At 38.0% G+C, this 19,448-nt stretch overlaps 1 protein-coding gene across 1 annotated transcript; it reads left to right on the forward strand.

The window, feature by feature from the left end:
- The first annotated feature begins 6,441 nt into the window (after positions 1–6,441).
- Positions 6,442–8,906, forward strand: LOC129450939 (E3 SUMO-protein ligase ZBED1-like). Its single transcript, XM_073870956.1, has 3 exons — positions 6,442–7,294; positions 7,919–8,268; positions 8,382–8,906. Exons 1-3 carry the CDS (start codon positions 6,442–6,444, stop codon positions 8,904–8,906), a joined length of 1,728 nt encoding a protein of 575 aa, XP_073727057.1.
- The last annotated feature ends 10,542 nt before the right edge of the window (positions 8,907–19,448 follow it).

Consider the following 19,448-nt stretch of genomic DNA (forward strand, 5'->3'; position numbering starts at 1 on the left):
CCCTGGTTAAATATGGGGTACCGCAGGGATCAGTTTTAGGTCCTATCCTGTTCTCGTTATATATGTTACCTCTAGGAGATATTATCAGGAAACATAACATACGGTTTCACTGGTATGCAGATGATACCCAGCTTTACATCTCCTCACATCCCAACGAAACACACCAGTTTTCTAAGCTAACAGACTGCATCGGTGATATTAGTGACTGGATGGCATATAACTTTCTTATGCTAAACTCCAATAAGACAGAGATACTTGTTATCGAACCGAATCGCTACAAACATAATATGACAGATTACAAGTTGCCCATAGATGGCTGCACTGTGGTGCCAACCTCCACGGTTAAGAATTTAGGTGTGATGTTCAACAGCAATTTATCCTTCCATAGCCATATCTCCAATGTCTGCAGCACAGCATTCTTCCATCTTAGAAATATCTAAAAAGTACGCCATATGTTGTCTGCATCAGATGCAGAGAAGCTTATCCACGCTTTTATGACCTCTAGAATAGACTATTGTAACTCGTTACTTGGAGGATGCCATGCAAATCAGGTAAACAAGCTTCAGCTAGTTCAAAACGCTTCTGCAATAGTGCTTGCTTGATCTAAGAAGTACGACCACAAAAGCCCAATTCTGGCATCTTTACACTGGCTACCAGTTAAATATCGCAGGGCCGGCCCTGGGCATAGGCGGAATAGGCAAATGCTAAGGGCGCACGCACAACCCTTGGGGCGCCCGTGCGCCCAAATTATTATTTTTATTATTATTTATGTATACATTTAAAATATTTAATGTTGTACAAGAAAACAGCCATTATTATGAATTATTAGAGCATATTATGATGTCATGATATTATGAGATTGTGCTCATTAGTTAAATAGCTCTGTGGCTATACTGCACTGAAGCGGCAGTTTAAAATATAAACCCAGAATTCAGCCTACATCAAGGAAAAGAAAACAAAGACAGAGACGCGGGATTTAGGCTACATAACGTTACATCGACCATGTTTAAATTTCAATGTTTCTGGACAGAAAAACCAACTTGTTCACTTTGTTTGGTATTAATAAGCTGCTGACCAAGACCCTCTCGGACGGAGTACTGGTGGCACATATGCACAGATATTCACATGCAACCTATTGGAAAGCGCCTAACCCAACCCTAATATGTATACGACGGTTTAACGTAATGGGGTATTTTAATTATTCGTAATTATTTAATTATTTTTCATTATTTTCTATATAACTTCCACTTACGAAGAGTTCTGTACTTTTTATTTTAATAAAATAATCTCTTTATATAAATATAATTTCTTTAAATACTATGTTGTACTTAAAGCTATAATTTCATTATTTTACTAACGCAACTTCATCTGCGCTTTCCAATAGGTTGATGTAAGGGGGAAAAGTATAGCTTTCTTCCACTTGAGAAGAGTTGTGTACTTTCAAACACTTTAAAAAATATATCTCTTTACATAAATACTTTATTCTTAGATTTAAAAGCCATATTTTCTTTATTTTACAAACCCAACTAATGACTCATCCATGCTTTCCAATAGGTTGCATGTAAATATTGGTGCATATGTGCCACCAGTACTTCGTCCGAGCAGGTCTTGGTCTTCAGCACCGCGGGAGCAGCCAGCAGCACTCCAATATGCAGCTTATTAATACCAAACAAAGTGAACAAGTTGGTATTTCTGGCCAGAAACATTGACATTTAAACATGTTCTATGTAACGTTATGTAAATCCTGCGTCTCGGTCTGATTGATGTTTCCGCTTTCTTGTTCTTGACATTCGCTGAATTCTGGAATTATATTTTAAAGGGCAACCAGGCATTTGCGTAATATTTCTCTATGAGCTCCCCCTAGTGTCTGAAACGTAAAAACGAACTGTTGTCCCTCCCCCCTCGGAACCAAGTTTATCAGCTTATTTCCAATCCAGTTAGTTTCCCTTCCGTCAAGGGTTTTCGATGCTTCTTCCCCGGCTCTGCCATTTGCAACAATCGCTAGCCGTGTTTAGCTCGCCTGCCTCTGTGTTGTTTGCTGTAAAGTGATCCTGCTTCTCGCGATATCTGAGACTTTGCGAGACTGAAGGACACGGGGTCGGATACAGCGAAGTTGCAAGTGGGGTATTCTTCCTACAGACGGTAGGGGCGGGCGAGAGAGACTTCATTCGTCCGGTAATGAGTCATTTAATCCTCTGGGGTCCGACCATTTTGGGACATTCTCAGAGGTTCTGACATGCTCTTACATTTGGTCTTTTTTCAGTTGCTTTAAAACATAATAATGGGAAGTGTCTCATACCACTGCGTTCAGCACAAACTGGGCTAAAATAGTATATGAGCTACATGTATGTACATGTTTGTATTTTTGAGAGAAAATGTTTATGCGTGGTTTTTAAAAAAGCAAAATTTTTAAGTCACTGATATAAGTCCACAAAACCCATACTAAACATGTTTTAACAAGACTTTCCTAAACATAATCTAGTAGTCTAGAGTTTTTTCTTTAAAATGATGTGACAATCACTATGCCTACTTATTCACCTAAAACAATGTATTGATTTAGAAATTGTAAGACACTTTTTGTTTAGAGGGGCCGTATGCGAGAAGGATTGATTGACAGCAAGCAAACAAAGGCTCGCATAATGAGCTGCATAATGAGGCAGGAATGTGAGAATGAACTACAGTAAAGAATGTGAGGACAAATGTATACATGTTTGTTTGAGGTTTATTAAGTTAACAAAATAATCAAAATAGAAATGATGGTTAGTAGGACATTTTAAGTTTATTTGGAAAGAAACCCTATTCAAAAACTTTGTATAAACTAAGAAACTGATACACAACAGAGCTGTAAACTTCATGTGGCTCATGTTACCATATAACTTCATGTCCATAAAGTGTTTTTCCACTTCATAGTTTTGTACTGATGAGAGAGATGCAGACCTCTAAGAGAGTTATAAACAGCTGTTAGCATAAATTGTCCACAGAAATACCCTTACTTATATAACTGATGGGTAAATGTCACTGATACTAAGTTACATTCATATACTATCTTGTACATAAACTTAATCTCAGATAAACATCTGCAGCAATTCATATAAAAAGCTGTTTTCAGATGACTGTTTTCAGATGCCCATCCCCTTATCGTCTAGCTTCTGTTTTAAACCTGTTTCTGTAAGCGCGTATGAACTTTAAAAACACATCGCATGTGCGCGAGCTCGCGTCTCCGTGTAACGCAGCGCTCATAAAACGGTGTCGCGTGTAAAGCGCAATGTATGGAATTACCTTGCATGTAAACAATATGGAATCATTTTACAGCAAATCCCGCAGTGCAGCATTTACTCAAAGTTGCCATGACAGAATAACTGTGTCTTAACACTGTACAACATGTAACAGATATCCGCCATTACGGGAGGTCACGCGTACTCGTTTGTAAATAAGCATGTAAACATGGAATCATATTACAGCACACACTTAAAAGATACAGCAGTTCAGGCTTACTGAAAGTTTCCATGAAGGATATAAGTGAATAACTGTGTTTAACACTATTACAGCATGCAACAGTGAAATCCGCCATTACGTGAGATTGCGTCCATTTGTAAACAATGCGAAAGTTTTTCAATCCGAAGCGTGCAGTCTGCTAAGGTTGCTTAACGTTACTGTATGTAGGCTGAACTGCACAAGCCATGAGCATATTAAGTTACATGATAGCAAATATAAATGGTAAAAATTAACTGTTAACGTTACTTACTTCTAATCCAGCAGTGCGTTCTCCATTGTTCTTCTTAGGTAACGTTAAAGATAAATGCTTCTCTTCCTCAATGTCCAGACATAAATGAAGATATTCCTCACGTGTGTGAATAAAGTTTATAATCCAAACATGCGGTAAAAAGTCTTTAAATCTGATCAAACTTTACGCTTTGCTTGTTATGGTTGAACAGCTCGTGTCTTCATTACCACGTCAACAGCTGTGGGCGTGACCAAATTAAAGATAATGAAGTCAGCCAGGAAAAATGGTACTCTCTTTACTTCAATGCAGATTACATAAACAGGCAATATTTGTTTTCGATTATATTTAGCTTGTTTAAAAGTAGACATTTCTTTGGATGTGTGTATCATGCTTGTGTGACGAGTATTCGCGGAGTTTCAATTGATTTTTGTAACGTGTTTTGAGAGACAGCTGGCGGAGACAGACATGTCTGGATGCACACCCTGTTTATTTTCTTTATTTGACAAAAACACAAAGATCTGTTGTTATTGTGAATGAACACATATTAAAGAAGACCCTTTAACGTTTCAAATGATGTCAAACACGTAAGTGTATGATTATTAATGATGGAGTATTTTAAGTTGATTCTGCCATGATAAGGAAAAAACACGTCAAAACGCGGCCACGCGTTTTTGGACCCCAGGGGGTTAACCATATACCGACTTACGAAGATGATTTATTAACATAAAAATGCTGCCTTGTGTCCCTTTAAACTGCCGCTTCAGTGCAGTATAGCCACAGAGCTATTTAACAATGAGCACAATCTTCTGACACACTACAATATGCTACTAATAATTCATTAATAATAGCTGTTTTTTCTTGTACAAAATTAAATATTTTAAATTAGATGTACAGTGTTAAAACATGTAAAAAAGACAAGATTCTTACAATGTCAAGATCAAATGCCTGACAAGGTGTGTGTGTGTGTGTGTGTGTGTGTGTGTGTGTGCTTTCAAAATATTTTCCAAATAAAGAAAAACAAGACAAAGCTGTGCAGTTTGTTTCTTTGTAAGTTTATGAACAAAATGATCGGAACGTTTGGGATTCTAGGGGCAACAGGTGAAATCTTGCCTAGCCCTGTAAGACCCAAATATAGAAAAAAACTTTGAAAAAAATATGTAACCTTTTATATGTTGTTGTAGGAGTCCTCTAATGCAAAAATGATTGTGTTTTTACATTTTTGACATTTTGGTAAGTTTTTATGGAAATGTTGTAGTGTTGCAGCGTTGGGCCTTTGGGGTAGCAGAATTGCTGTGATTTTACTCACTGTCTGAACAGATGTTAATAACATCTAAGAGTTCATTAGCAGGGTGTACTGCTTATCTACCCCAATAATAGTATCCTATATATCCATATACATAATCACACAACACATAATAACCAGACAAAACCATATTTTTATGAAAAATAATTTATTATAAAAATATGCTCAGATTGTATTCACAAAACCAGATAAACTGAAAGAAAACTGGTATTTACTGTGTTTAGCTTAGCTGTCTTTAAAGACATGTTCAATGATAGTAATCCCATTTTGTAACTTTTGGAAACTGTACTCATTGGTGTTATCTGTCAGAGCCGTGATCATGTCTTCTGCCGCAAATCTTCAGAGGTACTTCAGTGGTATATCAAAGGAGATGCCAATAACAGAAATATCAGTATTGAGACTAACAAAATCATTTTTCAGACAGTAATACCTGTTATGGGGCATGGTCTGTGTTCATGAATGGCTTGGTTTTGTTGGCGTCATGTCCACATTATCATCATATGGACAAAGTTTTTAATATCTCTTTTATAGTTGAGAGGCATCACCACATTCCTCCTCATCAGTTATATCAGAGTCCCATCTCAAAGTCACTTTTTTCAAATTTAGATGATATAAATGACATCATACCACATTGTAGATAAGACAGTCATGGCTGTTAGAATTCTGAAATAAAGAACACACTGATTATTTTCATGCTTATTAATCTTGATGCAAATCATTTCCAATCCCATTTCTACATTTCAAAGGATTCACCCATTCCACAGAATTCACCAATACGGTCTAGGAAGCTTTTTGTCCTCTATTTATAATGCTAATATCACCTATACCCCCCACCCCACATTCCGAACATTATCACCTGATGTTGGACTTCATGGCGTCCATTGCATGTTCATAATTAGAGGAGAGGCACAGTATTAAAATTAAACTATTTATTGATCAGATATGAAAAAGTTTTACAGTGCTGGGCAGTCTCAAGGCCACAATAGGCAATCGACTAACAGCCAGCATTTGGGGAAAACAGTTATTTATAAAGTATGCGACGTCGATCTTCTTCTTAGAATCTCCACCCACAAAGGCCGTTCCCCTCGTCAATCTGACTTCCTCACCACACCCAGTTTTAGCCTGTAGTCGAAGATAAACACACACAGACAAAGAAAAGACTAACTGTTCTCCGCTCATCCCTAGGGCTGGGAAAAAAATCGATTTGATTTAAAAATCGAGTTGGTAGGTCAAATCGATTCATATTTTTTTTAAATCGATTTTTTAGATTTTTCTCCCCCTATGCAGTATAGCGAAATACATACATTTTGCATTCGCCAAATCTTCCTTCAGGGTTTCCGTAGCACGCTCCCTGCGACGCAGCCCTCTGCCCCTCCCCTCTCCCGAAGGCAGCGCATGCATATACACAAACAACATGGCGGGAACAGCCGGCGAAAGAGAGCAGCTGCTTCCAAAAAAAACTTCTTCGACTTCAGTCGTGTGGAGTTGGTTTGGATTTACGGCATCTGACGAGGAACAGACAACACCGCGATGCAAACTATGTCTTAAAGCTGTTGTTGTTGCTGGCAGCAGTACGACAAATCTGTTTCAGCATTTAAAGCGAAGACATGCGGCTGAATGGGAGAAGTGTTGCCTTCTTCGTAAAAAAAACCACTCTAGTGGCGTTAGCGCTAGCACCCCGTTTGCAAAGCAAACAACTCTTCCACAAAGCTTTTCAAACAGTTTACCGTATGAGAAGAGCGGGGCAAGGTGGAAAGCCATAACGGAGGCAATTACACTCTACATAGCTATGGATATGCTGCCAGTTTACTCTGTTGAGAAGAGAGGCTTTAACAATATGCTAAAAGTTTTGGACGCTCGATATACAGTACCTAGCCGCAAGTATTTCTCTGACGTTGCTCTTCCTCAGCTATATAATAACACTCGGCAAAAGATAATAAGCGAGTTGAAGGGAATTGACTTTTACGCTGCCACTACTGACCTGTGGTCGAGCCGAACAATGCAGCCTTACATGTGTCTTACGGTTCATTATGTCAGCGAGAGCTGGGACATGCGAAGCGTCTGTCTCCAAACGTCATATTTCCCCCAGGACCATACGGGCCAAACTATTGCACTAGAGTTAAAAGATGCTCTGAACTCCTGGGGACTTTCAGAAGAGCGCCTTACCCGTATGACGACCGACAGTGACTCCAAAGTAAGCAGAGCTATGAAGGACAATAATTGGCCAAACCTCAAGTGCTTAGGACATCGACTGCACAATGCTGTCGGTAAGTTTGTGTGAAAATAAATTAGAAAGGTTTGTGTGATATAACAAAAAAGTTTAGTACTACTCACCTTTAATATAAAAGTTATTATTAGTTTTATAACTTAAATTACACTTTGAAGTATTTTTTTTCTTTGTTAGTTTATATTTTTTTCCAACTCAACATTGTTATATGTATTTCCCCTGACTATTTTAAAAGGTAGAGTATTTTTGTTTTGTATTGTCAAAGCTACATCTAGTACTACACTGATTTTTCTATTACCATTTAATACAGGGGTGTCCAAAGTCGGTCCTGGAGGGCCCGTGTCCTGCAGAGTTTAGCTAAAACTTCCCTCAACACACCTGCCTCAAAGTATCTAGTCTGCCTAGTAAGACCTTGATTAGCTGGATCAGGTGTGCTTGATTAGGGTTGGAATAAAACTCTGCAGAGACACCGGCCCTCCAGGAGCAGGAGTGGACACCCCTGATTTAATACTATATGGTATGAATATGGCGTTACAATAAATATGAGAAAAATACATTTCTAAAGTAAAGATACAATTATTTGTACCTAAGCTGTGTGTAGGGCATGTGCTCAAAAATGTACACTTACAGAAACTAAATATTGTTGTTGTTTTCTTTATTACAGTGAATGGTGTGAAAGATGAAAGGATTGACCGTGCCATTGGAGTGTGTAAAAAGGCAGTTTCTGCCTTTTCATATAGTTGGAAAAAAAGACGGGACATGGCAGAGGTTCAGGCAGAGCTTGGTCTTCCTCCTCATCAATTGGTAACAGAGTCACTTACAAGATGGGGTTCGCGTCAAAAAATGATTGAGCGATTTCTTGAACAAGAGAGAGCCATCGTCCGTGTTCTGGGTGCTGACATGAAAACCCGCCATCTTGTTCCTATGTGGCAAGATCTGGAGGTTTTAGATGCCACAAATAAAGCTGTCAAACCACTTCAGGACTTTGTTGACGCGCTGTCCGGAGAATCTTATGTAAGTGTTTCATACTGCTGCATCTGTTCAAAACGAGTCTCCTTCAGCGAGAGGAGAAAGATGTAGATCTCACTGCTACAATAAAAAGAAACATTATGTGCTACCTTGAACAGAAATACAGTGACCCTGAGAATGACGAGCTCCTGGACATGGCTTCACTAATGGATCCACGTTTCCGTACCAACTACATTACCCCGGACAAGTTGGACATTATTAAGAAAAGAGCTGTCACTGAGCTCTCTGCCCTCTGCTCAGAGGAAGAAGGTCCTGCTGTACAAATGTGCCAAGAAGAACAGAGCCCACCACCCAAGAAGAAAACTTTAGCTGCCTTCTTTAAAAAAGCAGCACCTGCATCACTGTCCCACCAGACAGTAAAGGAAAAAGTCGAAGCAGAGCTCACCACCTACTTATTGGGTCCTGAGGTGGATCCTGACACTGACCAACTTGAGTGGTGGAAGCAGCATCAGCCCAATTTCACAAGACTCAGTCGTCTGGCAAGAAAATACCTGGCCATTCCAGCAACTAGCGCCCCATCGGAGAGGGTCTTTAGTGTGGGTGGTGGTATTGTCACCTGTAACCGAGCTTGCCTCAAACCTGCTGTTGTTGATAGGCTCATTTTCCTCGCAAAGAATGTTTAAAATGCAATGACTTTTTTATGGCGAATGGTGTTATTGTTTACATGTTCAATTCAACTAAGAGTTACCTCAGGATTTTTTGTTGTTTGTTAGCTCAATCCAAATACAGTATAAATAATTTGGATGTTTAACAGTCTTTGTTGCACACTGCACAGTGACTTTTCAGTAAGATAAAGGGTTTGCCTTTGCAATTTTATGTTGATGCACTTTAATTAACGTTCCAGCAACTAGTGCCCCATCGGAGAGGGTCTTTAGTGTGGGTGGTGGTATTGTCACCTGTTACCAAGCTTGCCTCAAGCCTGCTGTTGTTGATAGGCTCATTTTCCTCGCAAAGAATGTTTAAAATGCAATGACATTTTTTATGGAGAATGATTTTACTGTTTCCATGTTCAACTCAACTAAGAGTTACCTCAGGATTTTTTGTTGTTTATTAGCTCAATCCAAATACAGTATAAATAATTTGGATGTTTAACAATCTTTGTTGCACACTGCACAGTGACTTTTCATGTTAAAGTATTTTAATTAAATATAATAAATATATTTAAAATATATGTACAGTTTGCAATTATTTTGTTTTAAATGGGGGGCGGGGGAAAAAATTCGATTCGAATCGTAAATCGAGTTTTTTATAAACAAATCGCAGATTTTTTTTAGGGGGGTGAATCGCCCAGCCCTACTCATCCCTGAGATCCATGCAGCCCTTCACTTCACATATGATTGACTTCAGATAGCATATTATAATGCTTTCTTAAAAACAAATCATTAATAAAACATTCATTTATTCATAAAGAACATAAGCTGTAAGATGAAAGTGATTATTATGTAAAACACATTTCAATATCATGACATCATTTCATTATTCGTAAAATTGGTTATATGAATAAGGCACACATTAAAGGAGCAGTATGTAAGAAATTTATATCAATTAATCATAAAATGGCCCTGATATGTCACTAGACATTAAGAAATCATTTTCATTTCAAATACTTATATCACTGAAAACAGTGATCTGGTTAGGATATTGTCATTTAAAAAGTGGAGTTGCAGCCCTCAACTGATGTTTATGTTGTCATTTTGTGTATTAGCCACCAGTTGTGTGATTGCAGTACCACTTTTAGCCACAAGTTTTGTGATTGCAGTACCAGTTTTGGCCACAATCCTACATACTGTTCCTTTAACTTCTTTAGATAGATAAACACATATTAAATCTTTTACTGCAATACTACTTCTAAGCAAACACTTTAATCATTATTAAAAAACCATCTGTTAGGGAAGAATACACACACACAAAGAACAAGCGCAGGAGATTCTGTTCTTCAAAGTTGAGCTGCCATCCCCCCATTAAGTTATTCTGTATGCAACCTTCATTTCATTGGTTAATACACATTTATCAAAGACAACCTCATATCATTTATTACATCAATTATTCAATGATTAATACTGATTAAGTAAGAAATATATTGCATATTTTATCCTTTGAATATTAAAGTATTAGTTAATACATGGTGTCTGTTTGCTTTTCCTCTTCTGGTCTCTCTCTTATCTGTGACAATCTCCAGATCCACATTTTTTAGCTAATCCTTCTTGCAGTTTTACACACACACCCAAGCTGGTAGCTTTCCACTCTCAAACTCAAACACCTCGTTTTTACATAATAGCTCAATGCATATATGAAACACCCAGTGTTTGTAGAATAAAATGATTAATTAAAGAAATATAAAATGGAACAAAATCAATTTCCACAGTCCTTATTTGGACATCTTTGTAACTTTAACACTTTTGGCAATCATAGTCAGTAAATATGTAAAACATAATTATTCAACAACACAACAATACTCCATTGTTCATGAATTGGTTAAATGCATTCATTAGTTAAACATACTAATCTTCACTTTCTCTAAATGTAAAATAGTTATAAAGCAAACAACTTGTTTATTGAAACCATCTGTTCTGTGTGTTTTCCCTTAAGGGCTTTTCTATAGCCCCCCTGGCTCCCACACACATATCAGCCTCCTTGGTAACTTTCCACACACACAGACAACTTTCTTGTGGTCATCACAGAAATCATTATCGTAACAATACACATAAATTAAGACTTATAAACAGCACGATTAATAAAACAAAATCAAATCCCACACTGACCGTCATGCAGAAAACAGATATTTGAGGAAACAAAGCCCAGGCAAGATAAGAGGACCAGCTAAGAATATTTTATAAACAATAAGATATAAATAGTTTCAAATGTTGGCGCATAAATGCTTTCAAATTCTCAAATAAATTATTGATTTCCTATAAACATATTTTATAATCTTAAAACTTTAATTAAAACTCAAAATAGACATTTAACATACATTAACATTATTATATTTTGTTGCTACAAAAAATGATTAAAAAAGTAAATTTTTAACAGTTTAGAACAGGGCTATTCAATTAGTTTGTTGTGGGGGCCAGTTCATGAAAAGCATCTCAATTGAGGGGCCGGAGATATAACAGTGATGTAACAGAGATATACATTTTCCAACATTTAAACATACTAATGTTATATTTTGAAACTACATAAAAACAAAATCAGTGCATTGTACAATGGGCTTTTTCTACAAACATGTATTTTGAGACTGCGTTCAACAACATAAGTGCATTGTAAGATGCCCAAGTAAGCTTTATTCTACATTTAAATAGGTAAATAAGATCCATATCACACTCATTGAGAATTTAACTTATTTACTCACTTACATACACATAACAAAACAGTTTATAATATGGAACATAATTGTTTTATGCTGTTTTTTGTCAAAGCTAATTATTACAGTAGCCCTATTTAAACTACAACAGCTATCTTAATAATTGGCAAACATTAGGCTACCTTCTAATAAGACAGAATATGTTTTTAGATTGGCCAAGAGCAGTAAAATCAGGTGTATGTTTGTCAGCACGATACGCATACAGTGGTTCAGGTGCTGCGGTGGGCGATTAACTCGTTTTAATTGCATTCTTGTGTGAGAACGTTGACTCGCATAATATTTGAGCCGTGGTCTGCTTTGAATTTTGGAGAAACGGCAGGATCTTTTTGTCTAGTTCACAAAATCATTTCAACGAGTTTCCTTTATTAAGACATCTAACGTAAATGTCATTGTGGATAAGCAAGTCATCATTAAGCTGACATATCAGACAACAATTGTCGGAAAAGTGTTTTTAAGCTGGAAATACAAGAAATAAAGTTAAAACAGCCATAGAGACCGGTCTCTTAACCCACCACTGTCAGCGGGCGCGAGCGGGGGAGGCGATCGCGTTGAACTTGTGGAACAAAGCTCGAATATAAACACGTGACACAGCTGCTCACACCAGTCACGTGACTCGCGCTCTTCAGCGCATGCTGTATGAAACAGACCCACGCGCATCAACTCGTAACTGTAGGGCCCGTTGTCTAACTTACTAAATGTATTCTAGAGATGTCTTTTTTACAGACTACATAAAGGGCCGAATTAAATCACCTGGGGGGCTGGGTTTGGCCTGCGGGACACCAATTGAATAGCCCTGGTTTAGAAGAACAGCAAATTCATATAATGTGCAAGGTGCACAGGTACATTTTGTTACCCTTCAACCCAACGTTGTAAAACTACAACATTGACATAAACTTAAAATCTTATATAATCAAAACATTCAGCTGTATCTTAAAATCTGTATGATCTAAACACATAACTAATCACAGAAAAAAATATTTTAGGCATTTTACTTACATGATTGTTGATTTATTTAGTCCAGTAAAAAAGGTTATGTTCCTGTAAGTTCACGGCCAGCAAAGCAAACCTATTTACAAAAGTCTACCATTCAATATAATTGCAGGGTCAAACATTAGGACTTTTTAAGTGTAAATGTGGTTTTAAAGAGAAAAAACATGTAAAAGTATACTTTATTCGATTTTAAACTGATGTTGTAATGTTGCAACCGAGGGTTTTACAGGGCTAGGGTAGCAAATTGGCCAGGGCCAGCCCTGAAATATCGCATACAATTTAAAATATTACTAATCACCTACAAAGCTTTAAATGGCCTAGCACCCTCATATCTTAGAGAATTACTATCAGAATACAATCCATCACGTGCACTGTGGTCGCAAAATTCTGGTCTCTTAATTATACCTAAAATATCTAAAGTGTCTAAAGGTGGCAGATCCTTTTCCTTCTTAGCCCCTAAGCTCTGGAATGATTTACCAACCGATGTCCGAGATTCAGACCCACTAGATACCTTTAAATCTAGACTTAAAACTTTTCTCTTTAATAAGGCATTCACATAATTTGTTTTAGTAATGGTACTTATCTCACAATAGCTAGCTTGTACAACCTAATAAAAAAAATTAATTAAAACCTCATTTTCGTCAAGACTCCAAAGCATGGTAAATGTCATTAATATTCTTAAGAAATACGTTGAAACTTTGAATTAGTAGTCGGTTGAGTCCTAATTTCCACATATGGTCGGGTTGCGATTTTGGCTTTTTCCATGATCTTGAGAATAGTATGTCATACAGAACTGTTTGCCACTGTACGTTAGTATTAACGACGGCAGTGGGGCCCCTGGCCTTAGTCAAACGAGTTTCTGTTTCTATTTTAAAGATCAGATGGGGGGCCCCATAAATAGACTCGCCCTGGGCCCACAAATTTTCTAAAATCATCAACTATAGGTAATACACTTAACCAGCAATAGTTAGCCTGTCTGGAACCGAGCTGACTTAAACCACATCACTGTGTGACACTTGCATTACAAGTGAACGGCCCATACGCTAATACGATTTTGTTTCTCTCTCCCTGTCTCGCCCTCGATCCCGAGCAGTGTTGCCAACTATTTTCAATGGAAAGTAGCTAAAGCTTGCTTGGAAAGTCGCTAGATTACGTCATTGCGTCATTAGCAAAATGGTGACATCATCACGTCGTATATGCATTCTTACTACATTGGCTTTTTCACGTTTCTCTTTCTCTATGAACGATCACAAATTTAATTTTAATACACATGAATGCATAAAAATGTTTTCTCGTTCTTTACCTGCTTCTGTTCTAATGAAACGAAATATGTTCATGTTTAAAATATGTCCAAATAGTACAGTTTTAAGACATATGAGAATAAACTGATAAATGTATAGCTAATATAGCTAAACGTGTATAGCTAATTAAAGCGTCAACTCCGTTCACTTTGGCTGTTCTGAATGTGCTGCTGCCCAGCTTACTCAAATACATTTATTTTTGTAGAGTGATTTATTTTATTAAAAGACCATTTATTTACATCCCGCCATGTAAGCCATCGCGGGATCAGGCAGCTCCGGCTTACCGCATGCACGATTATGCCGTCTGGACGCGGAAAGATGTACAACATCTCCTGCCCTGACTGCAGCTGGGAGAGACTCTGCTCTCCTGCGCGAGGACTAGGCCACCTGTGAGTGCTTTGGGATGGTGGTGGAGCCCACGAAAGCAGCGGTAGCTGCTCGTTGAGAAGAGTGAATGATACGTGCTTTCAAGTCACAAAGTCTCCAAAAGTCTCCAACAACGCCAGAAAAAGTCGTGAGATTTGTCGCTAGGCCCTTTTTAAAAAATAAGTCGCTGAAGGGGTCTGAAAAATCGCTAAATCTAGCGACAAAGTCGCCAAGTTGGCAACACTGATCCCGAGGACAATGAGACAAACAGACCCAGTTCCGGTAAATGTGAAAGTCGGCCCACCTCTGATCTACTGGCTGTTCTTCAACATGTTGCCCAGCTGATGCCTGACCAACGACCACCGGCAAAACTCGCTCAATCTCTTTATCCGTTTCAATGTATATATATATATATATATATATATATATATATATATATATATATATATATATATATATATATATATATATATATATACACCTCCCAAGGGTTTTTCCCTCCTAGAACTTTTTTTACTTCCCCGGCTAAAAAGTCTGGGTTTTTTTTTCTCCTAGGGGGTTTTTCAACCCGGGGAGGCAGCCTTCTTGGGCTTAACTTAGCACCCTTTTCTATACATTACATTAGTAATACGTTCGCTTATAATGTTGATTCATAGCCGCAACAAATTTAGCTGCTTGTGCTATCGTGTATCATGTTGTGCTATCTGTCGATTTTCTGTGCTTTTCACGGCTTCTATTAATGTAAAGCTGCTTTGATACAATTACCAAATTGTGAAAAGCGCTATATAAAAAAAATTGAATTTAATTGAATTAAAGTATTTAAAATACAAACTGAATTCCATGAAAGTTCTATAACAGCAAACTTGCATATCAGGGCCACATGACAGATGTAAGTGGCTTACAGGAGCTCTGTTATTTATTGCTATCAGTTAGAATTCATCAGATTTTTTTGAGGTAATTGCTGTTTAAAGTTAAATTCTATTTAAATGCTGAATATTGTGGATATAATTGTTGTAAAGTTGATACACTTGTAATCAGCCTAATGCGTTGGATTTGCTAATAGACAATAGCATTACAATACCACCCAAGTTGTCCATGTATCTTTAAACATAAATAGTTTGAAGCGCTTCTAAATTTTACTTGATGGTGTGTAAACTGACACCTTTGTCAATGTTGAGAGACATCATTTACTGTAATCTGGGAAAGTTCTTGTAGGCAACGCGTATAAAACATTGTCTCAGTCTTTTTGCCAGATAGGGATCAATGGCTTCAAATGGGCTTTCACCCCCTAAAGGAAAATGCTGATGTGACCATGCATAGAGTTTATAGGCTTTTAAAGGGACACTTCACCGATTTGCATTAAGCTTTGTATCTTTAGAACCCCAGTCATGTTTTTGAATGGTCGTGTATCATTCCCTCAGTTTCCTCTGAGACTGGAGAAATACAGATTTCAGTGTTGCACTTCCTTCTTTCAATGATGTAAAAATTGTCATTCTGTGTCATTGAAAGAAGGAACTGCTGTATCTGTGTCGAGGGTGAAAGACAACAGACACTCATTACTCATTTTTCCAAGGTGGGGGCTATGGGTGGGACCCACTCAGGCTACAGATCTGGAAATGGACATTTGTTTGGTGAATGGTCCCAGGCAATAAAAGGTACTTTGCGCGTGATTCTTTCACAGACGTGTTTCAGCTTACGAGCATAAAATAGGCACACAATTCTAAATTTATGTTACATTTTGACTACAAATATGACCCACTTTTAATAAAGATTAATGTTTCTATTGATGAAATTTCCCTTTAAATTATTGATAGACATTTAATGTAAGTCATTAACATTTTGTCATCATTTACCTTTACCCCCTATTGGTCCAAAGCCATGTGTCTTTGTATTGATTGGGAAAGTACCCATTTATCCCACAACCAGGTGGCACCCCAACTGGACTATGGACACTCTATTCTCACACTACATCCACTTCCTGTTTGTTGTGTGTGTGTGTGTGTGTATTCTTGAAACACCCTTTTGTTTGGTTGACTGTCTCTCTGGTTTCTTTGATTTATCTGCCTGCCCTCTGTTTTGGATCTGTCTGTCTTGGTTGTTTTAAATAAACTCTGCATTTGGAGGCCACTCTAATCTAATCAGAAATACGTCTCATCTTTATAACTTTAAAAAAGTAAAGATAAATAAAACAAACATACAATATTAACAGTCTGACATCTACACTGCTTCCTTTTAGAAGTAGATGCAAAAAGTTAATTTATATAGAGTCAATAAGTCAGTTCATCCTCTTCAGGCCTCAAGCGTATCAAAAGGGTATTTGTATGTGGCAGAAATGCTCTGTCCTCCCTCTGGCTGGAAAAGCCATGATGCTGCTTCATATTTACCACTGGGACCCTCGCAGAGGTGACAGAGGAGCAAGGCCACATCCCACCTGACCAGCTGCCAAACAGATTAAAGAGGGCTGAAAATGTGTAGATTGCCACAAGGAAAAATAATAATGCTGACATGGCCTTCCTTTTATGACAGCAACAAAACATTCCCTGGAGACCAATCTCTTTATCATTCCAGAAAGAATGACAAATAAAATACTTCCAAAGGCAAGGAATTCTCACATTTATTGGGCTGAGGTGGCCAGGACAAAGCAGCATTATCACTAAGGCCCCCAATGTCTTGGTCAGATGTTGCAGGGTTTTCATTTGCCATTGTGACAGATAAATTCAATCTGTGGCCCTTTCAGTACGGCAGCAAAATAAATGGTTAAAGCTGACAGTGACATATACACACAAGATGTTCTGTCCAGTGAGATTTACATAAAGATCTAATCATGAAGGCACCGTAAAGATGTGTTAAGAGTTGTCTGTGTAGCAACTAATATAACAACTGCAAATAATTTAAGTATTACATTATTATTATTGTAATGAAATGTTCATAGTGTAATAATTTTATCACATTATAAGCTCAAATCTTTATTAAATTATGAGAAATGTATTACATTATAAACTCACCAAAATACTGTCATAACTATAATAGGCTTTTTAAACATTGCAAACTTATTATTAGTGGTGCTTGTAGAGACATGGGGGTGGGCTTATTTCACTAAGCATAATCATTGGCAGATGCTAATAAACTCCCTAGCAACCACCCTGGGTACTCTAGCAATTGCAAAACAATACACTATCAACAGCCTAGCAATCACCCTAGGTACCCTAGCAACCGCAAAGCAATACCCTAGCAACCACATAGCAATACCCTTGCAAGCACATAGCAATAACCTAGCAACCACCTAACAACTCCATAGCAACAGCATGGCAATTACCCCAGGTACCCTAGCAACCACATACTGTAGGAATCACATAGCAATCAAGCAGAATACCCTAGCAATCATTTAGCAAGACCTATATTTCTGAATCAGAACATCGTAGAGATATGTGTAAGCACTCTTTTGACTCATGTTAGCAAACAGGAGTTTTGCCACGACAAGCACCACTTCACATTTTCTTCAAAAAGGTTAATTATACCACAGTAAAAAAATTGAAAACAAGGATTAAAATAATTGACTAATAAACGTGCAAAATTAAAGAGACTGTGAGGATTTTGGAAAAGAAACTATGGCTGAGTCCAAATAACCACACTTGCGGTCTTTGCACTTGACCACTTGAATACTTGCATGACGTATTACCTGTATTTTGCCCAAGTGTTCTAGTGGGCGTGAAGATCCCAAGCATGCATGTAAAAATTATTCACCTGATGGGACACACTTAGCAAGTGTTAAAATCTCAATCCAAGTAATGGTAGCAATTTGCACCAAAACGTATTAAATTTTTATTTAGGCTACTTAAAATTAAAAATAAATTTTTAAGGTTTGCTTTAAATAAAACGAACACAAAACGGAAAGTGTTCCACATTTCATTGGTGCAAACATTGTTATGTATTTTGTAAAACATCTATAACTACTTTTATAACATTAAAACAACACTAATGGTGGCCAGTTCTGCCTTAATCGACTCTGGGGCGGAGGGGAATTTTATTGATGAGGATTGGGCGCTTCAGCAAGGTATTCCTCTCACACACTTAAACGACTCAACCCCTCTTTTTGCCTTAGATGGTAGTTCTCTACCTATAGTACAGAAGGAGATTTTTCCATTGACTTTTACAGTTTCTGGTAACCACAAGGAGACAATTTCTTTTTGATTTTTCATTCTCCATTTACCCCTATAGTCCTGGGTCATCCTTGGCTTAAACGACATAGTCCTCATATTGATTGGTCTAAGGGTTCTGTTGTGTCTTGGGGGTTGTCTTGTCATGTTGAGTGTTTAGCATCTGCTGTTCCTCCTGTCTCTTCTGTTTCTGTTTTTCAGGAAGAGGCTGGTGATTTGTATGGAGTTCCGGAGGAATATCACGATCTGCGGCAGGTCTTCAGTCGTTCACGGGCCACCTCTCTCCCTCCTCATCGTCCGTATGACTGCGCTATCGATCTTTTGCCGGGGACAACGCCCCCAAGGGGAAGACTATTCTTTGTCGGCTCCTGAACGGGAGGCGCTAGAGAATTATCTTTCCGATTCTCTTAGTGCGGGTACCATTGTTCCGTTGTAATCTCCCGCTGGTGTGGGGTTTTTCTTCGTTAAGAAGAAAGACGATTCGCTGCGTCCCTTTATTGATTATCGAGGGCTGAATGACATCACAGTTAAGATCTGCTATCCCTTGCCACTGATGTCTTCAGCCTTCGAGATCTTACAGGGAGCTAAGATTTTTACCAAACTCAATCTCCGCAATGCATACCATTTAGTGCGTATTAAAGAGGGAGACGAATGGAAGACCGCCTTCAACACTCCCCTCGGTCACTTTGAATACCGGGTCCTTCCCTTCAGGCTAGTCAACGCCCCCTCCGTGTTTCAAGCTCTTGTCAATGATGTTCTCCGCAACATGCTTAACATTTTCGTGTTTGTCTATATAGACGACATGCTAATTTTCTCTCCTTCTCTTCAGGTTCATGTCCAGCATGTTCGCCGTGTGCTTCAACGCTTACATGAGAACCGGCTATTTGTCAAGGCAGAGAAGTGTTCGTTTCACGTACCTTTGGTCACGTTTCTGGGTTCAGTAATCTCGGCAGAGGGGATTAGTATGGATCCTTCAAAGGTTCAGGCGGT

This window comes from Misgurnus anguillicaudatus, chromosome 8, assembly GCF_027580225.2.
Source record: "Misgurnus anguillicaudatus chromosome 8, ASM2758022v2, whole genome shotgun sequence".
In the NCBI taxonomy this organism is placed as follows: Eukaryota; Metazoa; Chordata; class Actinopteri; order Cypriniformes; family Cobitidae; genus Misgurnus; species Misgurnus anguillicaudatus.